Genomic DNA, 23,029 nt, shown 5'->3' with positions numbered 1-23,029 from the left:
TTTTGGAGCCCAGACCGTCAATATGATTGCTAAGAATACAGATAAGTCATTTCATTTCACTAAGCTAAAGAGCAGATTACATGCGAGAGTGTGCATCCAAACACACCCTAAAGCAAGATGTCTAAATGACAGGAAGTCCCACTGTGTTTATAACACACCCTTCTGCCACAAACTTACAGGCAAACCACCTAAAAGATAGTGTGAATCTGTGGGACCACCTGCTCTGGTCATTTAATGGGCTACCATAGAAGGCCAACTGCTAGAAACAAGCAGAAATGAGATTCAAATACAACAGAAGTTCACCAAGTTCAAATTGGAAAATTACTCAATTGGAGGTACATATTAGCTACTACATAAAATGAAAAAAAAAAAAAAAAAACAGCTGCTTCTCAACTTCCCAAAGCCGCATGAAAAATGTCCCAGTTGCTTCTCAACTAACCCACGTTAAAGAGAACAGCAACGGCCTATCTGCTGTTAGTTATCACACATTCTATCTCCATTCACATAGCACACATGCATGAGATCTGGACCTTTCATCTGCTACCATTGATGCACCAAACCCAAAAATACACTGCCAGAAAATCCAGTGCCCATCAGAGAACTTCTGATTATTGCAGAGGTAAAATTCCAACCAAGAACTGATGCTCAATGGGAGCAAAAGTCCTCCAATCGGCAGTTAAGATCAATAGGAAAGCTGTATTTTTATGACCCAGATGATGGTCAGGATCTTGTACATGCATGCCACATGAAAGGGACAGAAAGCTCACATTTCAAGAAAACTAGGAGAAAACAAAAACCAAAAAACAAAAAATGAGCCCCCTTACTCAATTTTTCTAGTATCAGTGGAATTAGTGACCATTGATTGGATGAAGATCGTTGAGAATCTGTGGTGTCTGATAACCATGATAACAACCCATGTATTTGCAGCCAAGAAGAGGATGCTTGCCAACCATAGTTGAATAAAGACATTCTTGCCTTTGAACTCCAGAAGATAACCCCACATCAGCCAATGGATTTGAGCTCCCACCCACAACAAGATGCAAGCTGAACCTTTCCATTTAAGCTTCATATTGCTCCATGGAAGAATTAGAGGCAACAGACAGAAGAACCATACAAAGTACTGCGCTGTGATGACCTGTCAATGGACACAAACTGAAACCAATATCCCATACAAGAAAAAAAGGATGAAAAATACAGAAAGAGAAGTTAGGGGCATTACCGTGAGAGAGTATGCAGTGTTAGCAGTAGCCTTTAACAGATAAATGCAGGCTTGTACAAGAGGGGGGCTATTCAGTGGATGGGACCATTCCCAATAATACATCGCTTGAGGGACAAATTGCCAACTGGACAACTTCAGCCCATTGGATGTGAAGCATTAATTGGAGTATGTTTCTTCTTGGTTTTTCTACCAATCAATTTTTCATCATCAATAGTCCTACAGTCTGCAGTTGGGATCTTCCTACTGTACTTATTGGGGCACAACCCATCTATTGTACCACTCTCATCAGATGACCATTCCAAATTTCGTACATGTGCAGCACATTTAACAAGAATACAGTGCCAGATATCTAGGAAAGAAAGAAGTGCCTAACAACAGAACCCTTCTTTGCCATAAAGTTGTTGGGTCATAAATAGAGTAATTATAGGGTTCTTGCCACATTGCTGAGACCCCCAACTCCGTACATGTGGTTCGGGGGGAGGGGAACATGAAAGATTGTCAAAGCTTAGGGTGTGTTTGGCGCATGGAATTAGATGGTATTAAGTGGGATAGAATTGCTTTTTTGCAATAAATGCATGTCTATGGATCGTCTCTTAAAGCCATGAGAGTGAGCTATTCACTTTGGTGTTTGGATCACGTATGATGTAGGGCTTAAATACATGTTTTGATTCATGTAGTGTTTGGTTGTACATGGAAAACAACTACCAATCTTGAAAATCGTGTTTGAAAACTACAGTGAAAAGTAGGGTGGGGCCTACCTCAATGTTTGCAAGTAATCCATCCCATCCATCCGTTTTGTGAGATCATTTTAGGACATGCTACCAAAAGTCAAGTAGATCCAAAATTCAAGTGGGCCATATGAGAGGAAAGAGTGGGGAAAGAATTTCCTACCGTTGAAACCTTCCCAAGCTCCACCTTGATGTTTATATGTCATCCCAACCATTTATAAGTTCATTCTTGCCGGGATGAACTGACAACATAGAAAACTTTATCGTGATACCAAACTTTTGTGGTCATATGAATGTTTCAATGATGGTCACTCAATCCCCATTGTTTTCTCTTGTGTGGCCCACTTGAGTTTTAAATCTACCTCGTTTTTGGTCGCTTACCCTAAAATGATCTTGTAAAACAGATGGATGGGGTGGATTCCTCACAAATATCAAGGTGGGCCCCACCTCCCTTACCAGTGTCAGAACTTCCTAACTTATGCTTTTAAGAGGAAATCCCATGGATTTTGCAAATCTTAGTTAATTGAGAAAAGCCCTTCCTACTTCGTGCACAGGATCCAATGTCGGAAACCTATGATGAACCAAACAGGGATGATTTTTCAAACCAACGGATTTAAAGTTCCATCCCACTTAATACCATCTAATTCCATGCACCAAACACCCCCTTAAGGATTAGGACCTCCAATCTGAGAAATGTTTGTTCTTTTGGGGCATGACCATCCTGGTGGGGCACAACAGATCAACAGTGCCAATAGTGCCAATACTGAACCATGGGCCCCACATTTAAGGACTTCAGAGCCAAAGCAATTTTGTAGATTGGCTAAAGCCTAAGAGAGAATATGTGATGCAAGCAGCATCTGGGCCACGGGCCCCACACCAGATCAATTATCCACACTATTGTGACTCTATAAAACAATCCATTATTTCAAGAGAAAATATGATGCAGGCCGCATCTAGACCACACCCATCTTCACTGTAACTCTTAAAGTTGTCCACGATTTCAATGATCAAGATTATGAGACGGTTTATTTATTCAATCGAGGTGGACATCTTATGCACTTGCTTGCAGCCCACCCAGCCCAAATGTCCTACATTGTTTGCTTCAGCTACTTGTTTGAGTTTAAGGGTAGTTTAATAATTTTGTATTTTTTCTTTTCTTTTTTAATTTTGTGTGATTGAGATTAGGATTTGGGTTGGGAAAATGAGTGCTTTAGATTAATTAGGGTAAGGTTTTTTGTATAAATATCTTCTTTTACATTGTAATTTCCATTTTTTTCTTAATTAATGAATTTATTTTGACTTTCTAGCCTTGAGGTAATCCTCTGAATATTCCAGCAAACCTACTGAGGCAACCTGATTTCAACCCGTGCATTCGGATTTCCCATTACTTGAGGTGCTTGCAGGGTATTCGAAGATCAATTATCATGTCCGTCAGCGTTTCCATTTTTTCTATGGCCATCCATCCAAGTCGCTGCAACGACCCGAACGAGCCGCACAACATGAATGTTCAGCAAGAACGAGTTTTTTTTTTTTTTTAAGTACCTTTTTTATGTAAAATATAGTTGGCCCTTTTGAAAATAATGATATAAAAAGCTTAGAGAAATCACAGGAATTTTCCATAACCATTATTCTATTGAACTGTTTGGCTTCGTGGAAAGGAAGGGAAAGGACCTTCTCACAAACTACCCTGCCTCCTTTCGTGTAACCCTTTTAGTAGGAAAGGCATTCATCAACGGCAGAAAGTTTCCTGGAAATAGGAAAGAGGATTTCCAGTGTGCCAATGTCCCATTAACCCACAAGCATGACACGATCCAAGCTTGTGCTGTCACATGTGCCAATGCCCCGCATGTGCAATGTGCCATGTCCTAAACGTGCCACTATCCATCTTCAACAACCCCACATGTGCCACTTGCCAATGTTTCACTATCAATCTTCAAGTAGCCCCATGCTCCACGTGTCAATGTCAATATGGCACATGCCCACAGTTACCAAGTAAATTCCAATGGGAACTTTTCATTTTGCCAACGAATTTGAAAATGGGCCTCAATTTTCATGGAAAAACTTGCTAAAAAACACATAGTGAAATCTCATTTTCCTTTCCACCAGTTTCCTTTGCATTGGGAGTGCAAATGGGTCAGGTCAGCCTGATGGGTCACAAGACCCAACCTGAAATTAAACAGGCCTGGGACCAAAATTTGGACCCATGAACCAGGTCCAAGTCCACAAGGTCAACCCAATTACTAAAAGGATCGGAGCTGAAACCTCCCAAAATCAACCAAACCTAGCCTAGACCCGATTTATAAATTGGTCCAATATGGGCCATCCTAAAAATGGACCCAACCTACACCTGACTAGGACACAAGAGAGAAGCTAACTCAAAGTCTAGGGTAAAGGAATTAAGAAACTGTTTATCATTACTTAGTTTAATTAGGGAAAGCAAGAATCGAGAAATTATAATTAGTTAATTAATGGACGGATATGAAAGTTGTTCTCGCATGTGACAACCGTTGTATGTGATCATTTATTCTCTATCTACCAAATGGGCAAAGGAGGAGAAGGAAAAGAAGACTGTCAAAAGGAATGTTGTTGCTAGGTCTAGTTCCTTGTTTGAATAGGGGTTTTGTGAAACACATGCCACCCATGCACACTTGTACAAGATCTGGGCCAACCATCACATAAGGATAATCATGGAAATGTCTTAACTTGACCCAGACCTGCCCCAGACTCAACCCAAACCCAAACTAATAAATAAACGGGTTAGCTTATTTTGACTTGGGCCTGACCCAAACCAGACCTAGATTTTAATGGGTTTGATCTAGGGAGAAAACACAGACTGGGTTATTAAATTGTCAAATCTGGGCCTCCCCTGCAAACCATCTGACCCATTTACACCCCTATTTTGCTTGCTTTCCTCGGAAATGATAGTTCCTTTCTATCCTTTCCTTGAATCCAAAACAGCCCCTAACAGAACTGAACCACTACACTTCAATCAAATTACTCACAAACCTTATTGAATGCCACGAATGCGACTGTCTGCACAAAAAGACAGAATGGGAGGTCTTGCGCAAAACTGAAGGAGAGAACCAGCTGCACCATCAGCTGAGGCAAGAAAGAGATGAGCTTCTCAACCACTGAGAATCCGTGTTCATGATGAAGATAGATGTGGTAGAAATAGATCGAGAAGTTATGCCTTGGATCAGTACGTGTTAGATGATATAGCAACGCCTCATTCAAGAACTCCCATCCATAGAGATAGAAGAATAAAGCAGTCCAAGAGAAGAAGACAGCCCCAGAGATGAACCCAAACAGTATTCTTTCCCTTGTTAACATGCTTTTGAAAAAAATCCATGGATAACATAACAGCCTCCTGAATGCCTTTGGTGGATTAACTGTTTTTATATTTGAACCTTCGGATAATTTTTGTTGTCCAAGACTCCAATTCCCAAGGGTCGGCTTCTGACCAGATCGGAAGTAACGGGGTTCAAGAACTAAGATGATAGGAAGAGAATAGATGATGGGATAGATTCTAAAATGGACGAGAAGCCCATACCAAAATGCTGCTTCCAATATGTTACCTGCAAACAAAAGCAGCATCGGGCAAGTTATTACCTTTATGATCAGATTGATTGCACACACACACACACACACACACACACACACACACACACACACACAGAGGGGATATATCAGGACGTGAATGTGGCCTGACTCACACCATCCATGCAAGTGTGTGTGTGTGTGTGTGTGTGTGTGTGTGTGAGGGAGAGAGAGAGAGAGAGAGAGAGAGGAGATAATTCAGGATATGAATGCGGCCTTACTCACACCATCCATGCAAGTGGAGACCATGGTACATTATCCAGACCATTTGTATTGTGGGCCGAGTCCAATTTCTGCCCTCTTTCTGGAGTGTTGTTCTTAAGCATGTATTTACAGGCCATTGCTCATGGGCAGAGTCGAATTTCTGCCCTCTTTCCGGCTGTTGTTCTTAAGCATCTATTTATAGACAATTGCTAAAAAAAATTTGATATCCCTCAAACATAGGTATTTGGGGCATCCACCATCCATGGTGGGGCCCATCAGATAAACGGTCTGCATCACTGATCCATGGGGTTCCACTTGGACACACTGGAGCATAAGGACAGTCAAACAAACAACCAAATAAACATCCTTGCCATTTACGAAATATTCAATTAGTCCTAAATTTCTAAAACACTAGCAAGCAAATATGATATTCACATTCTGCTCAGTAGTTTCCTCATCCTCAAATATAAAGCACAATTTTCATCATTCCTTAAGTTCTAAAATTATTTACACCATTCCATGAAAATTCAGAGCCATTTCCATGGCTTATTATGTTAAGGCATGAGGGGGAACCGAACATATACCATTCATAAGAGAAATTATGACCCACAGAACCATGGCACAGACTATAGGCTCACAGTTTCCTCGGGTGCCAATAGTGAAGGTGAATGGATTGAAGAGCCAAGCTGCCACTGTATAAAGTCGTAGCTTCTCAGGAACACGACGTAGCTTCAAGATGGTATGCATAAACAAACCCACGAGCAAATCTGAGATTACATGCACACAAATCAATTCAAGGAACTTTGAGACCGAGAACAAAGAAAATGAGAACGGCAACCATAATTATAGTTTTAGTCAGATAATTATGGTGTAATTTTAATTTGTAAAACAGAAACCGATGGTACAACTCAAAAGAGGAATAATCACCCTCTACCGGTGTGCTGCAACACTTTCCTTTTTCAACAAGCAGGCGATAAGTGGGGGTGCACACGGTTCGGTTCGGTCTGGTTCTAGGGTGAAACTGGAACCGAACAATTCCTAGCGATTCTAGGAAAATCAGAACTGGAACAGGACCGTTTTCACCCTATAACCGGTTCTGGCCTTTTTATAATCCAGCCCAATTGCATGTTTTTTTTTTAAATTATTATTTATTATAATCCCACCTGTGTCCATTCGTGTTGTGATTCATTTGATGAATGGTGTAGATATTGTGTAAGGTGTGCAAAAAGACATTTATGGAAACAATCAAAGGGCATATTGTAAACCATAAATTATGAGTTAAATAGACAACTAAAATAAATGGCAAACTCATAAAATAGCTTTAAGACAAGTCCAATTAAGCATGATAATCACAGTCCGGTTCCAGGTTTAGTTCCTAGTTCGGTTCTATGGTCCGGTTCCAAGTTCGGTTCTACATAACCCCAACTGAGAACCGAACCAAACAAACCAGTTCTTTGATTTTCGGAACCGGAACTGGTGCACTTCAGAACCCGACCAAACCGTGCGGTTTGGTCGGTTCAGGTCCGCTTTACCGGTTCTACCAGTTCCATGTGCACCCCTAGTGATGAGTTCTCAACTAGAACAAACATGTGCACACACATACCCACAGTAAAACAATACATGCATAAAGAATGCAATTTAAGCAGGAAAAGAAATACCTGGCACTGACACTGTACAACAAAGATGAACAATCAATCCACATAAAATATTTTCCAATCAACCAACCAATATAAGTGAAAAAGCAATGATAAAGTAAGAAATCTTCCAGAATAGACTAAAGCAACAACACAGGTATATAGTATAGAAAAAGAAACTTAACCAGAATGTCCAACAGGACTAAAGCCTTCTTCACCCAAAAGCAAATCTAACACAGCCATTAATATTTTTTTAAAATGAAATAAGTAACAAATAGAAATCAAAATAAACAAGATTCTCACATAATGGACTTCAAACAACACCTATAAACTAAAATGAAAGAAAGAAAGAAATTCAACCAAGAACTTTGGTAGAAAGAAGCCTTTTCCAACCATTATCTGACACCGACTACTTTCTTTGTACATGTGAGACAAAACTGCTCTAAACTCCTTAAGAAGATCTTAATAAGCCTTCTCTAACCATTATCTGACACTCACTACTAATCAGTCAACACAAACATTAAAGAACTCAATGGGAAAAAAACAGCCAAAAGCACAACCCGGCCCACCAATCAAAGAATACATACAAACGGAAGTGATTCAAACAGGATTCCGGGTTAAGAGATGCTGTTTGAACCTAAATCAAAACACCTAGTAATCATCCAACATAGATAATCAAAACACGAATGAAAAATGAAGGACGGAAAATGAATAGAACCCCACCATTCAAGTAACAAGTTAACTAAAAATATCCATACAAAATGGGAAATTTGGTAGAAGATTAACACTTGCACAAATGGGGAAATATAACCTATGTCACTGTGCAAACGCAAGTTATCATGGGCTCTTTGAAGAATTGGACACGTGGCGCATCGGTCCGATGATCTGGAATTCTAGATCATTCAATCAGGAGCCCCACCTGATTACCTACTAAAAAAAATGGATAGTAAAAAGGCATAAAATAAATGGTCCACATGCATTGGCAAAAGGTCAACTGATCAGACCGCAAGGATTGTTCGATACATGGGATCTTTAGATCATGGCCCATCCATATTAAGAGTCACAATATGGATGATCCCCATCATAAACCATCGAGTACATTAGCAAATGATCTGTAGCATTGTGGATGGTGCCCATGAATGGTAACTTCTTTAGAAAAATCTAACACTACCCACTAAGCAACCAGCAGAAGATGAGCAAGAGACCAATGAGAAAAGCCTAAAATTCCAACACTAAATATAATAGTCATACAACACACATGAACTGAAAATTTCAAATCCATACAGGAATTCCCAAAGAAGGGAAACTCATTTTAAGCAAAAGGTAACAAGAGGAATTCCCACAATGAATGATTAATTGGTTACAATGTAGAAGCCCAATACTGAAATCTAGGCCAGCCAATGGCCAGGCCTAGGGTTGGTTCAGGCCTGGATTTTGAACTGGTTGGGCCAGACCAACCAGGCTGGGCCTATTAAAAATATTGATTTTGCTTGGCCAAGCCTGGCCCATTTCCAGCCCCACTGACATCAAACAGTAGCCAGTGACCATCCAACACAGACAAGCCAAAGAAGAGAGAGAGAGAGAGAGAGAGAGAGAGAGAGAGAGAGTCGATGCAAATCCAGAAAAGACAAAAACAAAAACAAAAACAAAGCTTTCCTTGTCCAGTGGTAATCAAACAACATATATAAGGAGAAATGCAAATTCAAACAAAAACTCCAACAGATTTCCAAATTGTAAGACTACCCATTGATCATTGTTGAGACTCAAATATTGCATAATTTCCCTCATTTATATCTTGATATTATGAACATGAATCAGCTTAATGTTTTATTTTACTCATGTATGTGTTGTAAGGTGAATTTAAGAGCTTGGATTGAAAAAGGGTGCTAAAAGTATGGATTTGATGCTCAAAAATCACCATGGCAATGGATGGATATTAAGAGACTAATATTGAAGAATTTACATGCCAAAGATCTAAGAAAACCAAGTGAGGAATGAAGAGAATCGAAGATTTGAAGTGAAGAATCCTGAAATCGTCCTGAAAAAGTGTATTCTGAAACTCTGGAGTCTATTTTGGAAAACTGCGCAGCGTAAAATCTATTTTAAACAAACTGCGTAGAGTGAAGTCTATTTTGGGAAACTGCGTATATTTAAGGCTGTTTCTAGAGTTTTCCAACTTTGTATGAAAATTGGAGTTCTCCACTTATAAATAGGGCTTCCTAGGGCATTCCTAAGCATCATTCAAAGCATTCAAGAGCAAGATTTAGAGTTTTTAGAGGGTTTTCAATTTTATTTAAGTTTTATAAATTATTTTTTTCTTTTAAATTTTTCTATTTGCATTTATTTCTTTCTTGTTGCTTTCTTTCTCTATTCTAATTATGTTTTTCTAAGTTCCCTCTAGCCCAAGCTAGAAGGGAAGCACATGGGTTTAATAATTCTTTAAGTTATGATGATTGATTATTTTAATGATGAGAAGAATGGTGTGTGCATGTTATCTATTGTTTAGGTTTTGTTTTTTATCCTCTTGTGAGATCTATATATTTCCATCATATGAGAACCACATTGATGGATAGGCTTATCCTAGATCAATCAGATTTCCTAGATAGGAGAAGTTCTCAACCTGCTACATTTCTTTGATTCATTATCTCATTGATATTGAATTCTTAAAATTACTGGCACTTGAGAATATATCAATGGTGCAAATCCATAATTTTTTAACCTTTTATATCATTTATTAAATTATTTAAATTGTTTTATTTTCCAATTAGGTTGACCATAGTGCTCAGATCCTAGTTGTATTATCTAAGTCATCATGATTTTTGAACATTAACCTATGTGTGGAACTTTGAAGCTTGGGTGTTGTTTTAATTTAGTTGAATTACATCCATTCAAAACTCCTAAAATCAAATCATCGGTTTAGTTTTTTTTATTATTTAGTTTGTTTTACATTTGATTTTCTCATTCTCACAATTCATCTCCTTGTGGGATCAACCCTGTATTCACGAGATATTACTTACAAACCTTTGCACTTGGAGACAAGCAATCAATCATCACCATAATCATGAAAATCAATGCACCAAACCCACAAAAAATGATAATAAAACCTAACAATCAAACAATAAACGAATTGAAAGTGCAATCTGAAAGATGAATGCAAAGTGTATTAACTTGAGTGCACTTTTACATTGTTTTTCTCAAACATGGAAATGAGTAACATTTATCCAAGATCAAAGCTGTTCATCAGCAATTCCCACTGTGTATTATACATTCCATGTCTAAAAGCTCAGCCCATGTGACCATAAGGAGGGTCACGCGTGCGTAGAATTTGGACCTTTGGTCAATTTTCAGTTGTCCATTTTTTATTATACGCATATAGCCAGCTGATCACCAAATTGGCCAAATTTTTGAGACATGGTATCAAACCAGTGGATATCATCTGATAAGCGGTGTCGGCCCTGCACTTGTTTATATTGTTACCATGTGTTGGAGAAGCACACTAAGCATTCCTCAACCCAAATGCCAAATCTAACTAAACTTCTGAAACCCAACTCTACCTACTAATCATCCAACAAAGATAACAGAATCACTAGACTAAGTTCAAAGACAAACCAACAAGCTAAACCCAAATCACAAACGAAATCAGAAAAGAGAAAGACCCAATTACCAGAAACAGAACTGCTACCTATTAATCATCTAACAAAAGATGCCAAACAATTAACAGAAAAGTTTGGAGAAAACCCATCAATAAATCAACAAAAATGAACTGAAAAATGAAATCCAAGGCACGAAATCAGATAAGGCAAGAAACCCAATTTACCGGAAGCGGAGAAGACGAATTTCCCCCATGAGGGATGGAATATTGAATTGGGCACGAGCAGGAACGCAAGGAGTGGCGAGTATCGATACGTGGAGCGGTCGTAGGGGGATTTTCCTGAGGCAACGAGAGAAGCGGCATCAGAGAAGACGACGTAGTCGATATCGGTGTATCGGACCTCCATGTGGCTATCTTGCCATTCTCCGTAGAATATTAGGAGAACGCGAAAGAGAGCAGAAATTAGGAGGAGAGAGCGGAACTCGACCCAAGCCATTGCTGCAACGAAAAATGGAAGGTCTGATGAGATGAGATGGATCTCAATTAGGGCTGAAAGTTGGACGGGCTCAACCCGACCGACCGGGCATTGGGTTGGGCTCGGGCAAGATGTATCGAGCCCAGTCTCAAGCTTGGGCTATATAAACACCAACCCGATAAAACTTGGGTTGGGCTCGGGTTGAGGTATTGGGTTGCCCAACCCAACCCGAACCCGCTCAATATGTAATTTATTTGTAAATTATAATCGAGTGTGGATCGTTTGTGACGAAGGCACAGAAAATTCTAGTGCTGTCAAGTTTCACTGGTCTACGTCATTTCTGATGACTCAAGCTAATAAGATACGTTAGATTTCTTTATCCTAAATAGATTGTGTGTCACACAACACGACTTTTAAAGTAATTGTCCTATCTTTTGGCTTGTTTGTTTAGAAAAAAATGAGATTCCTTGCTATAAATAACTACGTATATAATTAATAAAATCATAGGTACAAAAAATAAGTATGTATTGAAATATAATAGACTAATGTAATAATGAAAATATTAGCATGTGTCCACCCGGCCAACCTGATTCCCCGACCGAGCCCGCTTGGGTTGGGCTTGGGTTGAGAATTCCCAACCCGAGGCTGGGTTGGGTTAGGTTATGGTTAAGGTATAGGAACCTTGGTTTGGGCTGGGGTTGAGCACCAACCTGACCCAACTCGCCCGACTTTCAGCCCTACTATCGGTTTTCTACCATGTGTGGGTTGGTCGTTGGCTTTAAGGTGTAGACCGTATGGCCCGCCTGACCATGATGTATTTTATCCACGCCGTCCATACATTTTTTCAGCTCATTTTAAGGCATGATTCCAAAAATGAGGCAGATCCAAAGGTCAAATGGACCACACCACAGGAGATAGTGAAGATTGAATGCATACTGATGAAAACTTCTCAGGGGCCACAGAAGTAAGTTGATATTTGTGTTTTCCTTCATCTAGGGTCACGTGACTTTAAGAATAGGTTGGATGGAAAATAATCTGCGTTGAGGTTTCGAATGTCAAGCAATCAATCCACACAAGAAAATGGCAAGCATTCAATCCGCACAATTTCGAATGGTTAGTTGAGCTCTGTACCTGCCTCATTCTTTCTGTTAAGGGCATCTTAAGCTGAAGTCATTTTTTATAATGCCTTGATTTATTTTTATATATTTTTGGAGTTAGAGATTTATTATTTACATGTACTTTTTCCTCATGTGCATATATTTATATGACTTTATACAAGTGTACTACCTATACATGTATCTACCTTCTCACGTGTATATTTGATGGATATATACACATACAAGCCCCTACATGCGACCATTAACCAAAGAGTTAGACTTGCTGACCATGAAACATGAGGCAGATTCAAAGCTCAAGTGGACCCATCACAGCAAACAACTGCAGAGTAGCTGTCATTAAAACTGTCCCTAGGGCCCACCCTGATGTTTATCTGCTGGTCACTTAGACCTAGATGAAGGATAAAACATAAACACCAACTTGATTCTAAGCTCAAGTGGACCCACCACAACAAACGGCAGTGATTGGACACCCACTGTTATAACCTTTCCCGGGCCGCTGTTATGTTTATTTACGGCAACTTGTTGATGCAGTCACGCTGACCTGGATGCATAGAAAACAAATGTAAGCTAGATCCAAAACTTCGTGGAGCCCACGTATGTGGGTGCCGGGGGGCCTACAAGGCTGTGGAGCCCACTGTGTTGTGTATGTGAGTGTTGTGAGGCCCACAAGGCTCTAGAGCCAGCCGTGTTGTGTATGTATGTGTCATGGGGTCCCCAAGGTCGTGGAGCCGACCGTATTGTGTATGTGGGTGTCATAAGGCCCACAATGCCATGGAGTTTACCATGTTGTTTACGTGTATGCCGTGGGGCCCATGAGACTGTGGAGCCCACCATGTTGTGTACACGGGTGTCATGAGTCCCCGAAAACATGGAGCCCATTGTTGTATGGTTTTGTATATTGTTGCAAGGCCTGTTCACAATGCCTTTCTTCCAAATTTTTTTTGGTATTCTCTGAGGTGTGGACCCCACCTTGATGTAGGATGGAGCCCACACCATCCACCCTTGATTTGAGCTCCATGGAGTAAGCCCGAGAGGGCTGGATGGTCCACATTTTCTGAACTGTCCAGCAGTCCTGCATGCAGAAAATACTCATGTATCATCTTAGTTTTGGGAATAGTGGGCCGCTCTGGTGAGCCCCATTTGTTGTCCATATATGGTTGCATGAAATCCACCCATTTCCCCTTTGATTTGGCAGGCCTGGGCCGATCCCATTGGGTGTACAAGATGGGACCAACAAAAAAATTTTAGGACCAGATTTTTTTAGGAATACTTTGTTGTCCATTTATTGCAAGAGTTAAATAAAATATTTTTACCATCCCAAAAATTCTAAATTTTTGTGGGGAGGTGTCCCACCCATGGTAGGACTTGCCTACAAAATTTCAGGGCCAAGGGATCCCATTTGGGCATCCCAAAGGGTGGGCCAACATACTGGACTACCATCAGTCAGATGCACCATTCCGTGGTGGGCCATGGGCTTAAAAACCAAGTCAATCCATAACTTGGGTGGGCCACACTACATACAACAGTTGAGAGGGGTTAACCTCCCATTAAAACATTCATTATCATTAAAACCTTCAGTTCTTTTCACTAACCAAATTCATTTCTATAGCAATTAAAAAAGAAATCAATGATGATGGAGCGAGAGACATTACGAATATGTTACTAGGATGTATGTTATGGATGTCTTTCTCTCTTTGTAGATATGCGTGAAGTCGTTTAACGCAGCCTGCAAGAGGATGAAAGTAAAAAACCAAGAAGGCAGAAACCAGCGAAACATTCTATTCAGATGAATGCAGGTGTCGAAATGCTTCCGACCGGAATACGTACCATCCAATCCTCTTCTGACGACCCGAGTATGCAACTCGTTTCCTAAAAACCCTGATTTTAGCAGATAATCCAACGGTAGTCAATGCAAGATCAAAGTGCGATTAACGGAAATCAAGCGTAGTATAAGTGCAATCAAAGATGGTATCAGAGAGAGTCTACACAAACCCTACCTTTGGGAAACAAACTTATACAGACCTTAAATGTCTTAAGCTAGGAAGTTGGAATTAGATATTTTAACCTAAGTAAATTATCTTTAGATTTTTTTATTTTTTATTTTTATTTTTTTTTTAAGTTTTAGAATGTAGAGACCCAAACATAAGTTCCCTTTGAAATTGATAGGATAGCCATTTGAACCTATTTAGAATTTCCTTGGAGTTAGGGAAAACTGAGAACATAGATACTTCCAATCTTAGGCTTCCTTGAAATTTTGGGTTTAGTAGTTTGAACTTAGAAACTAAACTTAGATACCTTGGGAGAATAATATGCAAGAACATCCCTTAGACTTGACTCCCATGGGGCAAAATTTTGAAATCTAGGATGACATTTAACAAAAATCTCTTAGAAATAACCTTGTCACAACTACTTAGTAAATGAGACAACTTAAACATCTTAGGAAATCCTAACACTATATGGTACATCGAATTGTACATAAGCACTCCCTAAAGTTAAGGAATTGCACTAGGAAAGATAATTTAATTTTTCTAATACATCTCGTTAATTAAAGACGATAATCCCCACAAATTTCAGCACTTAGGGTTAACTAAAGGTGAAGTTAGCAAATTTTGGGTAAATTTCAACCCAGGATTGAGCATAATCATGACTAGATTCGAGAATCTTAATAAATGTAGCAAATTTCTTACTCAATTCTCATGTAGAAATCTAGGTCCTGAAATCTTTGCGTAGCACCCGGATAATCAGAAATACACGATGAAAGAGTGATATTCATTTAGGTCTATTTGCCATAGATTTCGTATAGTGAAAATTGAGAAGTCACATGATATTCCCAAGCGTCTAGAATGATCAGGATCACGAACTGATGGAAATGCATTTCAGTAAAGCATATGCGGTTTGATCCAAATTTTAATCCTACCAAACCTCAATGATCTCAATGCCTTGATCAAGCAAAAGATTGAGATTTACCAGGATTGGAAGACGATACTGGAAATTCCATTGTTTGGCGCAAGAAGAGGATTGATGTATCGGGTTCAAACTCACTACAACCATCCATTTGTGTTAGCTCGAACACTGAAAATGGAAAATTGTATTGTACCTGTACGATAACCCTATCACTTGTATTGTAATAATTGGATGTGCGCTATCGAATCTCGAGGGCAAGATTCTTCTTTAAGGGGGGTAGATTGTAGCAACCCCAATTCTAGCAGCTAGTGGTATATGTCATACATACAAACAACCTTCATAGGAAAACAACGAATGCTTAGAATCACCGCAAATGATATTATAATTGTTCCTAATCCTACTAGTGGAGCTTGATGTGAAAAATGTTGCAGGGAGTCTCTGGTGAGCAGATCAGCAATTCCAAACTCGTCAAACCAGCCTAAGTTTGCCTAAAAGTTGACTCAGCTGGCACAGACCCAATTAAGAAACCTGCTTCTGGCCATGAAGATCTCTAGGAACCTTGGCAGATGGGTTCCGGACATACATACGGAAGGAAGGGAAGTGACCGACATACTTGTAAAGAAGTATACATTTTAGGCAACATCAAGTATTTACATTATTTGCTGCAAATAGTTTATTTACAAACTTTTTCTCCATATGAACTTGAGCAGAAGCCCCAAAATATGCTGGGATTGAGATTAGAGTTGAGGAGATAACGAGATCGATCCATTGGCACATTGGCAAGCCTAATGGTTTCCTCGTGTGCTTTGACGAGTGAGTTGTGCACAATATTTATAAATTTAAAATTTATAAAAAAAAAAAAAAAAAAAAAAAAAAAAAAAAAAAAAAAAAACTAGAATTTCTCACTACTTCTCAGCTAGTATAGATAAATACTTTCAGCTAACATATTTATCGTAAATTCTTGAAAAATGTGCTTTTTCGTACACTGGCAATACCACATGATTGAGACGACTACTTGACTTGTGTTGTTTAGGGCCCATTTCGATACTAATAAGTAACTTTTTTAATTTATGTTAGTCAATAAGTTGCTTTCGTAATTAAGTTACTTTGATTATTAAACTTAAACTGGCTGACTTATAGAAACCCTTCAAGAATGGACAAACTAGCACTATGAGCTGCCGAGGGGTCATGGACTGAAATTACGCACGCAGAAGCTTTGCGGGAGCTTAGAATTATGGCAAGTCCTAGAGGGAGGTGAATAGGACCTTTTAAAAAATTTTACCAATTAATGAAATTTACACCACAAGGTGAAATGGGTCCAAATCAACATTTCTGTCGATTGAATTGGCATATCTCTGATTTATGTGGTTTTGGTTTCTAACCATCAGAAGCTCCGAACCTCTTACAAGCCTAGTTGATCATGTTCAATTTAATTTCTAAGGCTTGAGATGATAAAGCAAGGTTTTCCAATTTGAATTGTATCATCTAGAGGTAGGTTGTTTTGGAACTAAAGGGGGTCTAGGGCTAGTTTCACCAAGGCACCTAAATTTATCTGTCTTCATGCCTTAATGCTACAAGTTTTCAAGTCTTCAGTTGTCTTTTGTCTTCCAATGGGGGCTCATCTGGCTCAATACACACAGACATACATTATTGACAAACCAGGGCACCTGAATTTACTTTATTTTTAGGAGCATATGATCAATCGTGTTGGGGGATTGTGTTGCGGATTGTTGACCAAAGGAATGGTGGATTTGGGTAGGAAAGATTTGCCATCATTGGGACGTCCAATCAAGGCTAGTTTTGGGACGCCCTATGGACATGCATTAGGGGTTGTAGAATGGCCCAAAAATTGATACAAATTGTATTAAAATAATTGTACCAAATACAAAAAAAAAAAAAAAGTAATACGTGTATTAAGAACTTATGATAAACCAACTTCTAACATTTTCAAAGAAATAAAAAACAAAAAAAAAAAAAAAATGCATAGATTAAACTTATGTAAAAAGGATAATGGTGATGGTTATGGTGATGATATCAAGATGATGATGATGGTGTGATGTGGTGGATGACCAGCAAGGGCTCTCATTGGTATTCTTCAGCTAGGGCGCTTGTGGGCCTGCTCCGACTATGGTTAGCTCGGTTAGCTCACTCAACTTGACTCGAAAATGCTCGATTCGACTCAATTTAAAGCTGAGTTCAAGCTAAGTCGAGCTGGTTTTTTTAGCTCGAAAAAATTTCGAACCGAGTTCGAGCTTGCCCGATCTCGATTCAACTCGGATCGAACCCCAACTCGAATCGAACTCGAAGTGAACTAGTTCAGTGACTCAATTACTTTGAAATTGATGTTGCTCACCAAGTGTTTGATGAAATGACTCAACAAACTGTTACCTGAGTTGTATGATAGGTATTAGTAAGTCAACATTTGGGAGTGTTAACGCCGAGTGTCGCACGGGCCTTCATTCTTGATAGGGTAAAACTCGGAGACTTTAATGAAAAGGAAACAGAGGGTCTTCAGACATTTTTTGCAGTTAAGGGGTAGGACTTTCTTGATCGCCTAATTCTTCAACCATGGGCTAATCTGTAGCGTTGAGTCTCTTCGATGGTACACTAAGGTTCCTTCGACACTATCAAATATAACCGCAACGGTCTAACTCCCCGGGCATACCCAAACTGAAAGACACTAGACGGACTAACGACAAGCGAGATAAAGAAAGCAGCTAGACTGCCTTGCCGCAGGAGAGTCTTTCTCCAATGAGAATAAAGACTTTTTTTTTTTTTGGCAAGACAAGAAAGGAACTCGCCCTTTGACACCAAGGGATAAGAGCTATCGTGCGTGGTCGTGTCGTGCTGCCTTGCATGTAAGCGAAGTGCTATTGGCGGCAATAAATAGCTTACTGAGCAATGATTGATGTAGTCAGTCAATGCCCTCAATTATTCCAAAGAGAATGATCATGGAGCCCTGGATCTGTGACATCCAGCAGCAACATCTCCTTGCGTGCGAGAGACTTCTATGCCGGCCGTTATTCCCGACTCTGTTATAAAAGAAAGTGGCGACTAAAGAAAATCTAAAGCGTGTGTCGGCTGGTGGCAAGGAAGGTATGTATATGAAACAAATATCATTTTTCCTTGATTTTGATGTTGCCTCTAAGGTGTTCGATGAAATACTTGTCCCAAAATCAACGGAGTCAGCCAATTTTGGCTCCATGTTCAATGAAATACTTGTCCCAAAACCGGTCATAACTGGCAAGGAAGGTATGTATATGAAACAAATACCATTTTTCCTTAATTTTGATGTTGCATTGCATGTGTTTGTGAAAATGCCGCATAAGCTTGATTTTGGCTCGAACTAGCCCGAGCTGCTGACCGAATCGAGCCGAGCTGGCTAGTCAAGCTCGAGGACCGAGCCGAACCAAGTTCGAGCTAGAGTCAAATAGTGGCCGAGCCGAGTCTAGCTAAGGCCAGCTCGATTCAGTGTACATCCCTAGTCTGGGGTGGGGTGTTTACTGGTATGGGACGCCACTCTTGACTTTGATGAGTCTACTGTAATGTTTATTTAACATCCACTCCAACCATTAGATATGTAATACAATATTAGGTGTTGAGACAAAAAAAAAATGTTTGACCTGTGATTCAGGTGGGCTATACTAAAGGAAACCGTTGAGAGAGACATACACCTTAATTTTTACAAGGCCCACTATGATAATTATATCAAATCCACTCCAATCATTAGATTAACATATGCATTTAGGCTTGTATTCCAAAAACCATATCCATATGTGATTAAAATGGTCCACATTAATAGAAACAGTTCGGAAGGCAAGCATTAGCTTGTACATTGTTTCTAATCACGTGGTTCACTTAAACAACATATATAGCTGATTTTTGGGCTCTTAATCGAACATGTAGTGAATCACCTACTACTCGAGATAGATTTTACATAAACATCATGATGGGGCCTACCTGAGCCACCCATCCATTTGTTTTTATGGTAGCGTGACGAAGGTTAGTGGAATGATAATTATATATCAATAAATGAAGTGGTTTTTTTTTTTTTGAAAAAAAAGGGTGGTAGAACGTACGATCTCACCGGCTATGTTATTGCTTTTTTAATTCCTTTTTTAACTCACCTACACTTATAAACGCACACCACATGGGCACTCCAACCCATGACCTCAACATTAAAACACACTTTATCCACCGCTAAGCCATGGGTTGCAACCCTTGGCAAGTGACACCAACTACTTGTCTAAAAGGGTTGCAAAATCACAATAGACGTGTGGTGACCTACATGGTGGGATTTGATTAAGCCACATGCCATAAATGAGGCCATGTGGGGGTCCCTCCTCCGGTAGAGGTGGGACCCACGTGTGAGCTAAAGTAGCCTTTTATTGCCACATGTGTGAAGATAATTTGGTTTTTTAGTCAAGCAAACTAAAAGGAGATAAAATGGGTCTTCTACCTAGAGAGGATTATAACAACATAAAGGGATTTCTCCTTATTGGAGGAAAAAGGAGAAAGAGGAGAAAATGAAGTTTTGTAGAAAAAGAAGATCCAAAGTCTTGTACCACCAAAATTTTCACATCCGGGTTCGTTTAGGTGCATACACAATGCCAATTTCTTTGATTGTCTTTTCCTAAGCTTGTGTTGGAGATTTTTTACAATCCCTAATTGATGAGAAATGTATTCTTTCATTATTGCTTGTTATCCACCTTTAGATAATGTAGTTTACATATCCAAGAGAAGTCTCCTGATGATTGTACTCTCATTAATTCTATTATAGCGGATTTCATTATTGTCTTTATGGTCAGGATAGTTTTCCAAATTACAGTCTTTATGGGCTCAATCAAGGCCATATTCCACACCGGAGAGGCCCATGCTTTGGTGATCCACATCATTCATCAGGTCGCCCATTCTGATCGGGCAATTGACCAAAGATGTCTTTTGTCAAACAATCTGGATTCCATCGGATGGTTGGCAATGCTTTCCACCAGCCATCTACTCATTGGTATATTATCAGATGGCTAGGATTGTCCTCTTGAGGAGTTTACTACATCATTGTACACTTAAAGTGGGGCCCACCATATGATTGGACTACAAGGGATGTAAAACAAACAAAACTAATGGACGGTCTGATAGCAACCAACGAAAGAATAATAAATAAATAAATAAAGAGAGAGAGAGAGAGAGAGAATATCTCTCTAACACTGATACCATAAAGACAATGAAGGTGAAAAAAGAAAAAAAAAAATTGTCCCTGACTGTGTAATTTGGAAAACCATCCTGACCATAAAGACATGCGTATTAAGTAAATGAACACACCCTGTATTGATTTTATGCCTACTAGTGAACCCAAAAAATGTAACCTCATATACCCTAAATATTCTAAATAACAAAAATAAAGTAAAAAGCTTAGTAGAGCTGTAGTATCCATCCTTCACGATCAGAGTCTAATAACACCAGATATAATTTCTTTTTTTATATCAATGAGCTTCTACACTTTCATCTCTGCTTTCATCTATAACAAAGAGAGCATGATCATACAATCCCTGTTTTCCTCATGTTTTTTACATAGATTGGAAGATCATACAACTCCAGTTTTCCTCACTTCAACACATAAGACACCTATCTTCTTTGTGGCCCACCATAGTCCAAAAAATCAGTTAGATCATTACTCATGTGAGCAACACGCCAACACCACATGAATTAATGGTGATGGGATGCCAACCATAGGTTTTTGTGGTGGGGCCCACCACATGAATTAACTTTGATGGCCCACCATTTGTTCGTTGTCGGTAGTTGGGCAGTTGGCATCCTCCCATTGGATTTACTTTCAATAGATGCTAAATGGTTCAATGACTATCCAAGTATTGATGAACAGTTGGATGGCTCGATGAGTGGTTGAAGGTTAGTCCTATTGGCTTGATTTAGGCCAGGACCACTCACTTGAGTTAGATTCGTGTTTATACTAATCTAGATTTTCATGGTAACACTCAAGTATCGAAAGTGCGGGGTGTTACAGATATATTACTTCATGATACAATTGGGACCAAGTCCAATTAAGTGTTGAATTGTAAATTAGAAAAATGTTATCATTTGTATAAGCAATCATGAGAATATACGGAGAAATTCATTGTCTTATTAGTAAGAAGAGAAAATGCATAAATAAACTTTAGTACGTGTATAGTTGTCACTACAGCATAAACATCTCTCTGTCTCTAAACTTTATAGTATATATACAATAGCAATCATTGCAACATAAACTTCAATACATGTCTGTTGGCTATCAACATAGCACATTCTATAAGCAACTCATTGAGGTATTAGGGGATTGATTGAACTTCTCATTGCTTGGCATGGCGGGAGATAAGGAAAGAAAGGAAAAAGATGTGGGCCGTGTGGCGATTAAGTTTATTAGCGAATTTTTGGGCTTTATGGTGGGAAAGGAATCAACGATGATTCGGGAACAAATCAAGAGATCCGATGCATGTTTTCAATAGGGTAATTCTTAATATGAGGGATTGAGTGGTAGCATAGAGGGTTCAATCTTTTTCTTTTCATGCACTATAGGGAGTGTTTTGTTTGGGGTTGTTGTATTTTTGTATATTTGTATATGTGGCTATGACCTTTTTTTCTTTAATTTATCATCATCGTTCAAAAACAATCTACTTGATTATTTCTTAACTTGTAGATCTAAAAGATTGAAAAGCAGGAGATGAATGGATGTTTTGTAATCAGTTTTTGAATTGCTCTTGAAACAGGGAATCTGATCTATAAGAACAATCACAAGAATATGTAGAAAGAAAATGTTGTTCTATTAGCAAGATGAGGAGATCTACAAATACACATTGGTATGTGTATACTAGTTGTCAACCTGTCATGACAATTGCAGTTGTCACAACAACCAACACAAGGATTTACATGAATTTAAGTGTCTATCAAGCGTCATACGTTGTCAAATGGCATCAAATAACTAATCAATCATCAATTATAGTTAGAAAATATGTACAAAATACTTACCTTTTTCTAACACCACCCATTCCAAATATTTACATTCCCCAATAATCCTGCATTAGATAAATAAATATATTATTAACCCTTTAAAATGAGCATGATGTGAACGCATGGATCAATGCGAGTTGGGCACATTATCTTTGAACATTTAAAGATTGTTGGCCAAAATCTAGAAGCATTTTAGACCTTGATTTTGAAATGCATGTTAACATTCTTGTCTACTATTATTGGGTTGTGACCGTAATGCATGCTGAGATTGCCCAACTATAATTTCTTGCAATCCTTTACTTTGAACCTAACAATCAAACAACTCCCCCACTAATTAGTGTCTTATAACATTTTACATGTGGCTATATGGTTGTAACGCACCGTTTTCAAAACCTGAGTATAGACTCTTTTTCTGAAAACCTGAGTGCACCTTTAAAGATAGCCAAAGTTCATGGCTGGAGTGGTTTCCATGTCTGGTCAGTCCATCACGGTCTTTGAGTCAACCTCAAGCATGACCCGAACAGAGTTTGGGGCTGCCTAAGCCGAGGTGCGTCATTCC

At 39.1% G+C, this 23,029-nt stretch overlaps 1 protein-coding gene across 16 annotated transcripts in view; it reads right to left on the bottom strand.

Moving 5' to 3' along the window:
• Positions 1–287: 287 nt before the first annotated feature.
• Positions 288–23,029, bottom strand: part of LOC131227841 (GPI mannosyltransferase 1-like) — a 29,725-nt gene continuing 6,983 nt past the window's right edge. For 2 of the 16 annotated variants that reach the window (XM_058223654.1, XM_058223657.1), the window contains exons 2-7: positions 14,220–14,293; positions 13,012–13,108; positions 11,200–11,472; positions 6,333–6,515; positions 4,954–5,522; positions 288–1,135 (exon numbers count right to left, since the gene is read on the bottom strand). In XM_058223654.1, the coding sequence (XP_058079637.1) occupies positions 821–1,135; positions 4,954–5,522; positions 6,333–6,515; positions 11,200–11,470 (1,338 nt within the window). In that variant the 5' untranslated portion in view covers positions 11,471–11,472; positions 13,012–13,108; positions 14,220–14,293 and the 3' untranslated portion in view covers positions 288–820. Of the gene's footprint in view, positions 1,153–3,085; positions 3,419–4,953; positions 5,523–6,332; positions 6,516–11,199; positions 12,357–12,385; positions 12,890–13,011; positions 13,109–14,219; positions 14,294–14,382; positions 14,446–23,029 lie in introns of those variants that run through there. The other 14 variants (XM_058223661.1, XM_058223664.1, XM_058223668.1 and 11 more) reach the window with 13 other exon arrangements.

This window comes from Magnolia sinica, chromosome 15 (genome assembly GCF_029962835.1).
Source record: "Magnolia sinica isolate HGM2019 chromosome 15, MsV1, whole genome shotgun sequence".
Classification (NCBI taxonomy): domain Eukaryota; kingdom Viridiplantae; phylum Streptophyta; class Magnoliopsida; order Magnoliales; family Magnoliaceae; genus Magnolia; species Magnolia sinica.
Note: the sequence above shows the minus strand (reverse complement) of the source record. Positions and strands in the feature narration are given on the sequence as shown.